Source organism: Danio rerio, chromosome 15 (assembly GCF_049306965.1).
Source record: "Danio rerio strain Tuebingen ecotype United States chromosome 15, GRCz12tu, whole genome shotgun sequence".
In the NCBI taxonomy this organism is placed as follows: Eukaryota; Metazoa; Chordata; class Actinopteri; order Cypriniformes; family Danionidae; genus Danio; species Danio rerio.
Window position 1 is genome coordinate 21,007,091 of NC_133190.1, and position 14,881 is coordinate 21,021,971.

A 14,881-nucleotide genomic window follows, 5' to 3' on the forward strand; every position below is an offset into this window, starting at 1 on the left:
CAACCTCATGAGCTCCAACGGAAGCTACTGGAGTCTCCCACATATCTTTAGAGGCTTTGGCAAATTAGATAAAAACATCAAAGAAATCATGGAGACTGGGCTGAATGAGCAAGAGGAAAGATCGTGAGATAGGGTGCACAATACTGTATACAAAAAAATGATAGCAGTATATGCAATATATTTTGATTATCCTGTTTACCACCTGCACTGATCTCTTGGCTGTTTTTGACCACACTCTTTGGATTGTCTATATGCTCCAGTTTGTACCTGTTTTGACTGTTGCCTGCTTGACTACTCGTTTAAATAAACTGCACATGGATCCTCATCTACGTTATCCTTGATGTTAACATTTTACAAAAAAAAATAAAAAAATTATCTGGTGCTTAGCTCAGATAATAAAATATTTATTACCTGTTTATTTTAGTAGGATCATTACATATTTTTTTTTATTTTATTGCAGATAAAATAGCTTTTTTCTTTAAATAATATTTGTAACATTTAGTTAACTAATATTAACCACTAATCTTGGAGAGAAGTTTGTTTTGTGTTGTCATAACCAAACAGGGCAAGCAGTTTTAATCGCGAATGAATGGAGAATGATTGAGAGGCGCAGTGCTGGGAAGTGCTGACATGAACCTGACTTTAACAACTTGAATATTATATATCTGTAGTTCACATTAAACTACCAATAGGCTTCAGAACATTTGGGATATAGTACATGACAACAGTCTAGTGCATAATAACATCTTCATGGCTGTAGTTGGTTTATAAATTCCACAGAATAGCGCATGCGGAAGATCAGATTTGGAACGGTCCAAGCTGTCCAAAACAATGCATTATCGAAGCCAATATACAATCCAAGAATTAGTTTGGTGCATCTCTAGTTATAATGTGAGAAATAGTATCGCAATATAAATACATGTCACATATTTTACAAGTATCATCCCACCCTTCCATGAGAGGCACATGCAGTGATGTTCTAAGCATTAACTCTGTTACATGAATAGCACAGTAAAGACATCTAGCATAAATTGCACTGCAGCATGTATTCATTCATCTCTCTCATTGAGTGATCCCGCTGCTTTCGGTGGAGCTGGTGTGAGGCTCTGTTTAAAGGATTATATGCAACACCCTCAACTTAATCTCTTAGGTAAGGAGAAATCACCACTTACAGTGAGTGTCATGTTTAGAGGGGAAAAGTGCTTTATCCCATGGCACAGTTATATAATGCTTAAAACATCAAAATCGGTACTCGATAGAGCTGGGTGGTATGTAGCGTGTACTGTAAAACAATGTTTTATTCCATGTTTATTCCTCAAAATGTAAATAAGTGGGCGTGGCCAACTCACATGCAGCATGCATGATGCTGTTAAAGATGCTTCATCGGAGAATGGCAGTGTAGCCAATTGCTTTGTATTCTCAACAAGAAGTGATCAGTATTTAATATTTAAACATTTAAAAGATTCAATATTTAAACAATAACTGTAATTGTTTCTGTTTTATTTTTTTGTTTTGTTACAGTTTGATACTTCCTTAAAGTGTTTAAATATTTATATTTTCATATTTAAGTTTTATTTTCCCATTACTTTGAATATATTTTATATCATTGAGAAGATATTACTTCTGAAATTTATTCATTCATCTTCCTTTGTCTCAGCCCCTTAGTTATTAATCAGGGGTGACCACAGCTGAATAAACCGCCAACTATTCCCAGCAAACTAGTACTGGGAAACACCAATATACCCTCACATTCACACAAACACTCATACACTATGGCCAATTTTGTTCATCCATTTCACCTATAGTGCATATTTTTGGACTGTGGGAACACAGGGAGAACATGCAACCTTCTTGCTGTAAAGCAACAGTGCTAATCACTGAACCACAACTCTACTTGACAAATAAATATAAAAAAAAAAAAAAATATATATATATATATATATATATATATATATATATATATATATATATATATATATATATATATATATATATATATATATAATGTCTGTCCACATAAAACTGTAAAATGTACAGCAAATGTTGTTTGTCAAAATTCATATTTTGTTTACTATATTTACAAAATTTAAAATAAAATACAAAATAATAAAATGAGATTATTTTCTTTTCTTAAATAATCAAGCTTATTTGTTATATAAAGCTTTTTGTATGTTTTCTGAAGTTACTACTTTTACAAAAATTATATAGTGAAAGATAATGTTACTGTGAAGCAAACTTTTTTGCACCGTGAAATAAAAGTGTAGTCATATAGCCCAGTCCTATAAGGTATCGACTATTCATCATCACAAGAAATCAATACTATTAGTTGCAAACATCCTGATGGGAGCATCCCTACAGTAAACCTGAGCTTGATGATTAGAGTTTGTCCAACACAGTTAGATCATATATGTGCACCGCTCTTGACAAAGATTGCATTTCAACAATATTCAATCTATATTTCAAAAGCAATCCCTTACTAATTAAAAACAACAATCCACAGCACTTAAGGCATCCCTTCATCTGGACATTCAACAACATGGACTTCAAAAATAATATTAAATTAAAGGAGAAGTGTTAAGATAAAATGCTGGTCTCATTAAGCTTGAACATGCTGCTGTTCCTCCAGCTTTCTGCAGGCCTAAATCTGCCAGACATGCTCATAATCAAAGGTGAGGCCAAGCAGAAGAGCTACATCCCAGGGAACCATTTAGTCAAACAGGACGTCCCGCAAAACTCAGGGCTCATTCCCAGACGTTGCCGTTTGCTAATGGCAATGCAACATTACGGTGAGGATCACATCTCTGTCACTTCATTTAATAAAACACCAAACCGTACACAGCATAAAAGTTACACCATTTCCTTTGAAACATCTGCTGCAGCTCTCAGGGAAATGATCACAGAGGTTTAAAAACGGTCCGCCGGGACACAACATAGCAGACAACAGGATAAGCATTTGACCGAATGCTCACGGTTGGAAGCTTTATGGTTCGAAGGATTCAGTTGCACATATGTGGAAGCCCTGAACGTGAATTCACCACCAAATGATGTTAAAACGCTGAATGGAACACGATTTTGGCCCTGAAGGCCTTTGTGGATAATCCAGCTTAGTGACATATGCTATCGCTACACTGGTTGAACCTTGAAATAGAAACAGGATACCAATGATGACCTCTTGAAGGCTGGACTATTAACCAGAAATAAACCAAAACTGAATTTTATAACCTATTATTAACCCATGTTGTTTATTTCGCTTCGTTAATACACAACTTATTACCATGTCTGAACAAACAGAGTGATTGAGAGTTTCCATGACATTGCAGCATCATTGTTCATTTGGGCAGCTATCCTGACAAAAAAAAAAAAAAAAAGTCTCTCACACTGTAGGTCAGGTAAATCATATTTTTTGTTTCTAGTTTACTTTGCATTGGATGAGAACAGTGAAATTTAAAGGCCCACAGCCCTGCACTCAAGTATCCTATGCATTTTTACAATGGAGCTACATTTGTGCCAATATTTCATCAATCAAGTATTGCTTATTCACTTTCCTTCAGCTTATTCCCTAAGTTATATGGCAGAATGAATTGCCAGCACAACTAAGTTCTATCTTAAAAAATATATATATATATATATATATATATATATATATATATATATATATATATATATATATATATATATATATATATATATATATATATAAGAAAATGAAATATTAAGATCAATTTTAAGCAATCTGTGCTTTAGTTACAGTTTGAAGTAATCATCAAATAATCATACTGTAGTTTGTTTCCTATTTTAATGTCATAAAGAATATAAACCTTTAGTTGAGTACATTTGTACAAATTATAGCATAATTATCTATGAAAAAATAAAATAAAAAATAAAATAATCCTTCAGTAATCAAAATCGAGGTAAATTTTTCAATTAATCATTTTGATTTCAGGAGTCAAGAAACAAAACATGCCAGGTTTGAATAAATGTTGTATTGGCAGCTCAGTTCAAACATGACACAAGTGAACATGATCATTCTTTGTTTTATTACTAGTTATAGTACACTGTTTCTAAAATCATTCATTCATTCCTTTTCTTGTCGGCTTAGTCCCTTTTTTTAATATGGGGTCACCACAGCGAAATGAACCGCCAACTTATCCAGCAAGTTTTTACGCAGCGGATGCCCTTCCAGCCGCAACCCATCTCTGGGAAACACCCACACATACACACACCGGAAACCAGAGGACCCAGAGAAACCCACGTGAAGGCAGGGAGAACATGCAAACTCCACACAGAAACGTCAACTGAGCTGAGGATCGAACCAGCGACCCAGCGACCTTCTTGCTGTGAGGCGAACGTGCTACCCACTGCACCACTGCGTCGCCGTTTCTAAAATCCATTAATAAAAAAATGAAAAAACCTATTTCAAGTTGCATTGCATTTAATTCAAGTCATTTACTTGTTCACAAAATAAGTGGAATTCAAATAGTTTCACTATATTAGCAAATACATGATAATGTTTGACTTAATCAGTCGTTAAATATATTGTGTGTTTAAGCAAATTGGCCATAAAAACAAACAACTGTGAAGTATTACATTTAAACAACAAATTGTAACAGAAGCTATTTGTACAAACATACTTACATGTTTGGCATTTAGTTTATTTGAGTGTCGATTATTTCATCTAAAATAAACAACAACTTAATGCAATAGCTTTTGCTCTTTAGTTAAAATTTTTATATTTCAGTACTGTGCAAGTAATAGTTGTCCTTGCACACTGCTCCTTACAGCAGTGGTTTTCACTTCTGGTCCTGCAGACGCACCACTCTGAATATTTTAAATGTTTCTTTTATCTGACAGACAATTCAGTTCATGGAGCTCTCTTTTAATAAGAATGTGAGCTTAATTATGTGTGTTAAATAAGGGAGACATACAGCACAAAGAGAGCTGGCTCCCCATGACCAGGATTAAAAAACTACAGTACTGTATCACTTTAAATGTCACATTAATTGACCTATTAGACAAAGCAGGCTTTTTTTTTAATCTTGATCAAGATATTATAAAAACACTTGATTATATGTGTAATATATTAAATGTATGTAACTTTAACTTTAGTAAAACAAAAATAAAACGCTCATCTCATTTGGGAATAGAGATGAGGTTTTCAAGATGAAAGCGTACCTTGGCTCTAGGAGTTAAACAACAAAGAAATAAGATCAAGAATTTTGGTGAACCGAGTCAGATCTGAGTTTCAGTAGTCATGTCAAAGCAGTAACTAAATCAACATACTATCGTCTCAAAAACACAAGAATTAGACGCTTTGTTTCCAGTGAGGACTTGTTCATGTTTTTATCACCATCAGAGTGGATTACTGTAATGGCCTCTTCACTGGCTTTCCAAAAAGACAGTCAGAGAGTTGCAGCTCATCCAGATTGCTGCTGCCAGGATTCTGACCAGAACCAGGCACATCACACCAGTCATCAGGTCTTTGCACTAGCTTGCAGCTACATTCAGAATAGATTATAAGTATTATTACTTGTCTATAAATTACTAAATGGCCTAGGACCTCAATATATTACAGATATGCTCACAAAATACAAACCTAACAGATCACTCAGATCATTAGAATCAAGTAAATTAGAAATTCCAAGAGTTTAGACAAAGCAGGGTGAATCACCCTTCAACTACTATGCCCCCACTGCTGGAATCAGCTTCCAGAAATGATCAGGTGTGCTCCAACATTAGGCATGTTCAAATCATCAAATCAAACATCTGTTTAGCTGTGCCTTTGCTGAATGAGCACTGTGCTATGTCTCACAGACCGCACTATTATGTCTTTCTTTTCTTTTTCATTCTTTTAAAGCCTGTTTTAACACAATTTTATCTTTTTTTAGTTGATTTTAATTATTTTTATTCTTTGTTGTTTTTAATTTTCTTATAGTTGTTTCTTTTTTTTTCCTGTTTATGTAAAGCACTGAACTACTATTGTGTATGAAATGTGCTATATAAATAAACTTGCCTTGCCTTGCCTTGCCTATTGTGTACACTTGAATTTACTCTAGGTGCAAAGAAGTCATGTTATTTTTCTATTCATTACATTAAAATGTCAATGTAATATATTGAAAATATATTTATAAGCATAAAAATGTTCCTATGTTGTAAAGTAGATTGGACATTCATATGACAATGACCCACTGAATTATACAAAATCACTTTTTTGAACATACTGCTAATACAGACCTAATTCTTCCAATGAAACGTCAAATGCAGATACACGCAGGAGGAGGAGACAGATTTCCACCACTCTGCGCATGTTTATGTGGGTGTACAGCGGTAATGATCAAGGGAAATTGATCTGTCAGTGCAACATCTGTCCTGTTAAATCCTATTTTCTGTAGACCACCTCTCCACAAATTCAGAGCCGAGGCTGTGGGATCAGGCTGTCGTGTTTCCGGATCAGCGGCTGTGCAGTGGGTTACATCATATTTATTGTTATTATCTTGCTCAGGCCCTCGGAGTCAGACTAGGCTATCTCTAACACAACTAATTAATAGCCCAATGAGAGTTTAAGTGCATATCAGGAGATGACATCACAAAGATGACTCATGTCCATAGCCTGGGGAAGTGCATCATGTGACCGTAGGGCTCCACCCATCTTGTCTCTCAGATGACTCTGATGAAGTCCCAAAGCATCTCCGGCAGCACAGCCTTGTGTTTTCCTCTCATCATCATAATGACATAAGAAGGGGGGATGCTACTACAGGCTTTACAATTACTATTGCTCATTTTGCTTTAGTAAAATCTCTTAGACCAGAAACAAATTTTCAAACCCCCTGCTATATGCAAAATTTATCTTTGACTTAAGGATCAGATACACTGTATTTTTAAAAAATAATTTTCAGGAGTCATAAAGAGCTAAAATATTCATTTTTTTTTAAACTATAGTTCATCTAAAACCAAAAGAGCAGAATAAAAAAATAAATAAATCTGTCAACATTTACTTATCTTAAAGTTATTCAAGATACATATTGCTTCCAAACATAATTTTTTTTTCTGAATTCTCCTTCAAAGTGCTGATGGAGTAGTGTTGATGCAACAGACATATAGAAAAGCACATTTCCAAAAAAAAAAAAAAAATTGGCAAAACAATTGTTCATGCAAATTTTAGATTACAGCTGCACAGTAAGTAAAAACTTAAAACATAAATTCATATAGAAAGTATATGTTAACATAATATTGAAACAACTGTTTATATTTTCCAAAACAACTGACCACTGATCTGAGTTATGGGATCAGAAAAATATAAATCTATTAAAAAAATGAGGAAAATAAACATTCATAATGGATGTGACCAAAAAAAAAGTATGTGAGTTTACAGTATGGCTAATCAAAAGGATAAGAGTTGGCTCTCTATAGAAACAAAAATCATTAATTCTATTTTATTTGACATTTTTGTATTTATGAGGAAAAAGCTTGGTTATGGATGTGACACTTTTCCATTATGAATGTGACAGATGTGAAACTGTCCCTTGTGTGACTTTGGTAAATCAAATATAATGGTTTGAAAACATTGACAGAGACATGTGTGAGTATTTGTAAGTACTGTAAAATACTTGCGTACACAACAATGTAGGAAAAGTTTCTCTATTTTGGTATAAACTTCATGGCAAGGTTGACATTTGCATGGAATTGCTCATACTGTATCATATATAATTTCAGCATCATCATTGCAATGTCTCTATCTGAAAACTTGACCAGACGTTACAGTTTAGAACATACAATTTGTAAAGGCAAAGTTTGACAATACTAGACTGAAAGTTTATCAATCAATTCATCGATGCTTGTAATTTGTTTATTATATTTTATGGGATGATAACAAGTTTCAAGGTTTACTGCAGTTTGGAAAAGTCAAGGTCTTAAAACCGCTAAAACTTTCTTTTATACCATTCCTATTTTTTTGTGTGTTATTTCTAACTGTTTTATTTAATTTTTTGAGGCAACAGTATCTCCAGCAGAAAATGACCCTTCACATCAAAAGCTACTATTCCAAGATATTTTAAATGTTTTTTACAATATAAGACATTGTGTTCAATGGGAAAAAGTAGTTGTTTTTACCCAAACATTTTAAAAGAACACATTTTAGAGCAGTAATTAAAATACTGTGATACTAGGGCTCTCTTAACAATTGGCCCTCTTAACAATTATTTTCCATATTGAACGATAACGATATATATTTTGAGATATGTTGTTAATGCTTCCAGATTTAAAAGAGTATGACTGAAGCCACAAAAATTAGAGGGTCCATTAAATGGCATAACATTTTCGGCTAATCATTTTTCAGTGGCCGAAAATTTTGTACATCTCGAATATCAACACACTTTTAAATTGCAATTGTTGCACATTTCTGCTGTGTGATTGGCTCTTAGATCATTATAGAGTAAAAAAAAAAGTCAAGAGCTTATTGTTATTGACATAAATTTTAGCGTGATTCAATATAATATCATTTATCGACCCAGCCATATGTGATACAGTGAAACTGTGATATTTTAACCAAGGTTATCATACTGTCAAAGTCTTATACTAGCCCATGCCTAATCCACACGCATTCGCCTTTAAAATTAACTCAGTCATCCAAAAATCATGATTTTTTCCCCACAAATAGAGCTCTTCAAGCTATCAGGGGAATATGTTTTGATATTGCAACATACATTGGTGAAAAATGAAATACTGCTAGCGTTTTCCACAATATCGTGCAGCTCTATTTCACATCTGACTCAAGTCTGAAAATCTTTGAAAATAATAATTGTCGATTGAGCTGTGCTTCATGCATCACTACACTATCGACAAAGGACCAACCTTGCCCACAAAATTTCACTTAAGTTTAATATGACCGCACCTTCAGCATCGAATTTTATCAATAGGGCTGCTCAAGTCTGTGGTCTTAAAAGCCCATGGTTTCTTTGGAAAATACAATCAGCGGTTCTAAAATGTGTATTAGAATAATGCCCCTAATATTTTAAAAGACTTACAATAAGATACGTAAAATAAGGTTGCAATACAATTGATTTACCTCAAACATTATTTTAAAATTAATTAAAAACATCATGTGTTACTGTATTTGGTGGTCCATTGCTTGGCAATTTAGACAATCATAAGTAATAATTACTTGTAGCTTTATTGACAAATAATAGCAATTGCACATCATAATAATGCATGCTGCCAAGGAAGTTTAAGTAATAGAATAAATTACTTTAAGTTATGTTTATAACCAATTTTATTTCATTCATTAATCCAAATCACTGAAAGCCCACAGGAAATTTCAGAGAGAATCCATGGCGAATAAGGGCTTGTCTCAATATATCCACACTTGCGGTCATGGTCACTTAGAGTGTGTGAAAGTAAATGTGCAAGACTGTCCCAAGTCTAAAAAATGCTAAAGCTCAATGCATTTAATGCACAGTAGCTTCTCTCAAAGCAGTAATTTGAGGCCAAGCATATGCCATCCATTTTTCATGTTCAGGAGCACAATGCCACAAGAATTTAAGAGAAACATTTGGCAGTAAAGCAACATGGTTTGTTGGTTGCAAAGATGAGCATAGCCATTTTGTAAAATGTTTATGTTTTATCACTTAGGCTAATTGTCATCTGTTATATATAAACGACTCAACAAACATGTATAAGAAAATAAATAAAACATAAATACATAAAAACGTAATGATCAAAAATGATGCACTCTTTACAAAAAAACAAGAAAAAGGTAATGCAAGTAGACAAACAGTCAAGTACTACATTTAATAAATATGTTTCAATAATATTTTATTATTTAGCCATAGGACATGTTGCTTTTACAGTTTTTAAGTAGGTATTACTCTTGTTACTTATTCTTTAGAGTGTAAATAATAAGTCATTTTTTATGTCTTTTAAAAAACTAGTTTTCTTTAATACAATGCAGGCAAATTTAAAGGGATAGTTCACTCGAAGATGAAAATTGTGCATCATTTACCCATCCACCACTTGTTCCAAACCTGTTTACGTTTCTTTCTACTGTAGAGTACAAAACAAGATGTGTTGGAAGCCTCTAAGTACTGACTTCCATATTATTTGTTTTTCCTATCAGTTACAACATTCCAACATTCTTCAAAATATCATATTGTGAATTCAACAGAAAAAAAGAAACTCAAAATGGATTGGAACAAGTCAAAAGTGAGGAAACGTGAAGAATTTTTATTTTTATTTTAGGCTGAACCCTTTAAGTAAACTTTCATTATTTCAGACAGTAAAATTTAGATTTTAGGAAAACACCTGTTTTTGCTTTTGAAGAGTAAAACCCATCTAATAAAGAAAAAAACATTAAATAATAAACATTTATAAATTCCAAAAATGTAATAAATATTTATAAAAGATGCAATTAACATCATTTATAATCTCAAAATTCAATTCAAGTTTGCCAATTACAATCAAAATGGCTTTTGCAGTGATAACATTCTCTTAACTGCATTATAGTTGGGATTCCGCGTCGTGTATGATGTAATATTGATACACAAAACAGGTTAATTACATCATAGACAGTTCCCGCCCAAACTCCCTGATTGGATCTTTCTCGAGTCGTGCAGCAGGTGGACTGCCAAGAAATTCATCCCACTGTCCCATAAGGATTTACAAAGGATCAATTCAAATCAATGCGATTCTTCTGCTATCCTGCAGACGCTTTAACTCAGAGTACAAGACTGATTATAATATTAGCTCGATAATCCTCTCATGTTAAGGACAGGTTCTATTGTCAAAGCCCTTTGGATATAGCCTAGCAAATTAGCCCACACAGCAGTTCCTATAAGATGTATTATTATTATAAGGATACACAAGAAACCGCATGAAAGTAGTAAACAACACGTTGCTCCTCACAAACTATGCAACAGTGCAGATCAATGAGAACAACAGAATTCAAACAGGTCCAGAGATGCACCTGCCAGTGACACCAGCATCACCACATCACTGCCCATAAAAGTAGCATGCAAATCAGAAAGAAAATTGCACAAAACCACTGCTATCATTATATAACTTTTTGTGTTTAGGGTTAGCCTACTGCATAACACATAACGCTCTCTTACCTGCGTTGTCAAAGAAAAGAAGCACCAAGATTATCGCCTTGGTCGGAAACATTGCACTCCCTTTATGAACACACAGTGTGTTTACTGTTTGTTTTTGCCTTCCGTGCTAGAAACGAAGAATCCGTAATCCGTAAAATGATGCCCGAGAAGTTTCCGCGAAGTTTTCTGGACGGGACGCGATTGTTTACGAGAATCCCCGACGCTTGGACTGTATTGATATTGTTGCGGTTTAGATTCGCGTGCCCATATGTCGCGCGCTGAGACTGAGAGGCAAAAGCGCGTGCACACGCAGCTTCAAGATGCACGCGAATTAATCCGCCCAATCAGCGGCGCCTCTGAGGAGAGACAGCGATATGATCAAATGAAGCACTGAACCAAAGCCTGGAAACCAAACACGATCCCCACATCCATCTGACCGAGAAAGAGGAAAGAATGGGAGGGAAAATCAAGTAACAAGTCTTTATCACGTACAATACTTCGGGTAGGTTGAGTTATACTCGAATGTTTAAAGGGATAGCAGTTCAGCTGAGGCATTTTGTTATCATTTACTCACTCTTATTTTCTTCCAAACCTGTATGATTTCCTTCTTCCAAGAAGAAATAATACTCCTAAAGTATGCACTGATATGGACTGGAGATAGATGAAACAATAATGAAAGGAGACTGTATTCTTCATAACAAATCGAGAAGAAAATTTTAAAAGACCCGTTGTTTAGCATATATAAGGGGTTTTCAATGTTTTTTTTTTTTTTTAATTTCATGGTCCGCCAAATATGATCATCCATGTGCAAAATACCCATCTTAAATAGATAAACTATAAGGATTCTTTTGTGTATTTACAATATTTTTTACAGTAATTATTTACTACTGCATATTTATTTATTTATTTAAATATGTTTGTATTTATTTATATATTATTAATAATTTCATCTTATTTTAAATATCATTAATATTTTTTAAATCAAACTCCGCATAGATTATATTTTATTTTGTTTAGTCATTTTTCCATTATTTTACAATTTAATTAGTTTTAATTAATAATAAAAAAGCTTCTTTTATATTTATGTTAATACAATTGTCTAATTTTAATGTAATTTTTATTTGAATAAAGTCTTAATTTTTTTTTGTTATTACTGCTATCCATGTTCATTATTTATTTATTTATTTAATTTTATTTACTTTTTTTTTTTTTTTTCAAACTTTTCAACAGACCCCCTAGCACTACCTTGCATCCCCCAGGGGGTCCCTGGACCCCAGTTTGAAAACCCTGCGTAAAGTGAAGGCGGTGCCCCATTTTGTCATTCTTGAAATAATGATCTCCCTCACGGATCAGTTCACTGATGTTTCTTTTATCTATCTCTTTATAACCCATGCAGAGCTAAAGAGCCACTGCTTTTCACTGTGGCTTTAGAAAAGAAGCCATGAACTTTCAGAGAACAATGATCATCTAAAAGTAGAATCCAAGTATCCAATTTAAAGCTGTGCTTTTGGCCAAGTGTTTTAGCGTGAGTGAGAATTGGCAGTTAGACTTGTTATTGTGTTCATGCATGCATTACACGGTGAGGTTTATTTGCTTCAATATATTTTCAACAAGAAATAATTGCATCCTTCCACAGTTAGGCAGAACTAAACCGAGCATTTTTACATAATTTATCATTTTAGGTTTTTATTCATTATTTTAGCAACACTTTACATTACAGGTGGTGTAATAACCATAATTGAATGCTTAATTAAGGGAACAGTTCATTCAAAAATTTAAATGTTTCTGTTAATCTACTCATGGATTTTTACAATGCAAGATAATGGCATAATATCGTTGAGAGCCAAAGTTATTTATTTTGATTGGTTAACAATTGTTTGAATTTCAATTTTATATATTTATTGACTTGCTAGCTCTTGATGGTGATTGTATGAATCACCAAGGACAAGCATTTCAGCTATACAGATCTTCTTTAATAGGGGAAGTGTATGTATAGTGTTATTCATGAGTCATTCATTAGTCATTTCAATTACTAATGAAGCTAATCATAATTGAATATACAGTATAACATAGAAAAGAACTCATTCAAAAGTCTACTGTAGCAGCAACTAATATATTAAGTACATTAGTTGCTATTAATTAAAGGTGTCATGTATTAATTCAATACAGTAGAATAAAATTAATTAAAAATTATGTTATTAATTCATTTTCTTATTGATAGTTGTAATTAATCATTGTCTAATTAGCCAAAGATAGCAATGTTTTATCACTTTTTGATGCGCTTTACTGTTAACTCTATATCTCAATATTCTGTTTAATTTTTACTATAAATAAACAAAAGATGATTAAATTTGGAATTCTTTTTAGTTAAATGTAAAATGTACTACATTAATATTTTTTTTAGTGTTTTGTTTATGTTATATTTAAAAATGCATTTAGAAACATTTATGAGTAATATTTTATTTAATTATTTCATTTTTATGTATATATGTTTTAAGTTTTATCTACATTTATACACCCTTTTTGTAGTGTAAAGACTTCAATATAAAATCAATGTATGGGAAACATACCGAAATGAGCGGGAAAAGTGAAACTAAATAGTAGTCAATCCCCATTATCTTCATCTTTTTCATTTTGGCTATCATCACTATAGAATAATTTGACTACAATTCCCCGGACAATGTTACTTTGTTAGTAAAGATCCCAAATGGCTATCCCGTTACCACCATGAGCAATCATGTCCTTAAAAGAGAGTGTCATCGTCATCTGAGACATCTTGCGCGGTATAGTAACCTCCTTTGTCTGGTTTCTGTGCCATTGTGATTGTTTCTTTGTACGCCATAGAATTCAATAGGTGTGCCTATTTCCTATACCCCCTAAATTTTCGTCTGCCTGAAAATAAGCTTACATTCTCCACCTGTCATCTGGATATGTGATAACATCCTTTAGAACTGTCTAACATCCACATAGTTGATATGCACAGCGCTTTCTATCATTTATTTATATAATGTGTTTGTATTTATGTTTACGGTGGCTTTGGCCGTAACTTGTTACTTTTCTAAGTTTATAAGTTAAGAAATAATATTTGAGTTACTTTTTAAAAATATAATGTGAGTTTTTTTTTTTAAATTATTTAATTCACTTTTAAAAAATAAATTGCTGAATTAAAATGAACGTAGTCACATTGAATACCACACTCGATGAGTGAATGCAGGATCAGGCAGACATGAAGATGGCACAGCCTTACATTTCAGTCATGGAAAACTCCTTATTTTGAACACATGAAAGACAAGGAAAAGAGGATTATCTGAATGGGCTGATTTTAATCCACTAATAAGACAAAAAGTACAAAAGTAGTAAAAGTATTGCTTTAAACGGTCATTATACACCATGTAAAGCTAGTATAGGGGCCAGGAAGTTCTCAGAAGATAACTTTGCCCAACAAAAATTTTTAATAGGTTTCTTTTCTTTTTTTTTAAGGTAAATGAAGGTTATACACTGTGTTTTTAATTGCAGAGCTAATATATATATATATATATATATATATATATATATATATATATATATATATATATATATATATATAAAGAAGAAGAAGAAGAAGAAAAAAAAAAACACTGCAAGTTCTGAAGGAGATCAGCCAACCTCAGCCAGCTCAGAAAACGCAAAAGTAACGTACCATATTGCTTACCATAAAAAAGTAACTAAGTAACGCAACTATTTACTTTTTTTTGGGCAGTAACTCAATATAGTAATGCATTACTTTCTAAAGTAACTTTGCCCAAGACTGGTTAGCAATTAAC

The 14,881-nt window shown here is 33.0% G+C and overlaps 1 protein-coding gene across 51 annotated transcripts in view; it reads right to left on the reverse strand.

The window, feature by feature from the left end:
- Positions 1–11,364, reverse strand: part of ncam1b (neural cell adhesion molecule 1b) — a 207,903-nt gene extending 196,539 nt beyond the window's left edge. For 50 of the 51 annotated variants that reach the window (XR_012390357.1, XR_012390348.1, XR_012390347.1 and 47 more), the window contains exon 1: positions 11,100–11,364. Coding sequence is in view for 31 of the 51 variants with exons in the window: in XM_068213451.1 (XP_068069552.1) it covers positions 11,100–11,151 (52 nt within the window). In the remaining 20 variants the exon portion in view is untranslated. 51 annotated transcript variants of the gene reach the window in all.
- Between the last annotated feature and the right edge of the window lie 3,517 nt (positions 11,365–14,881).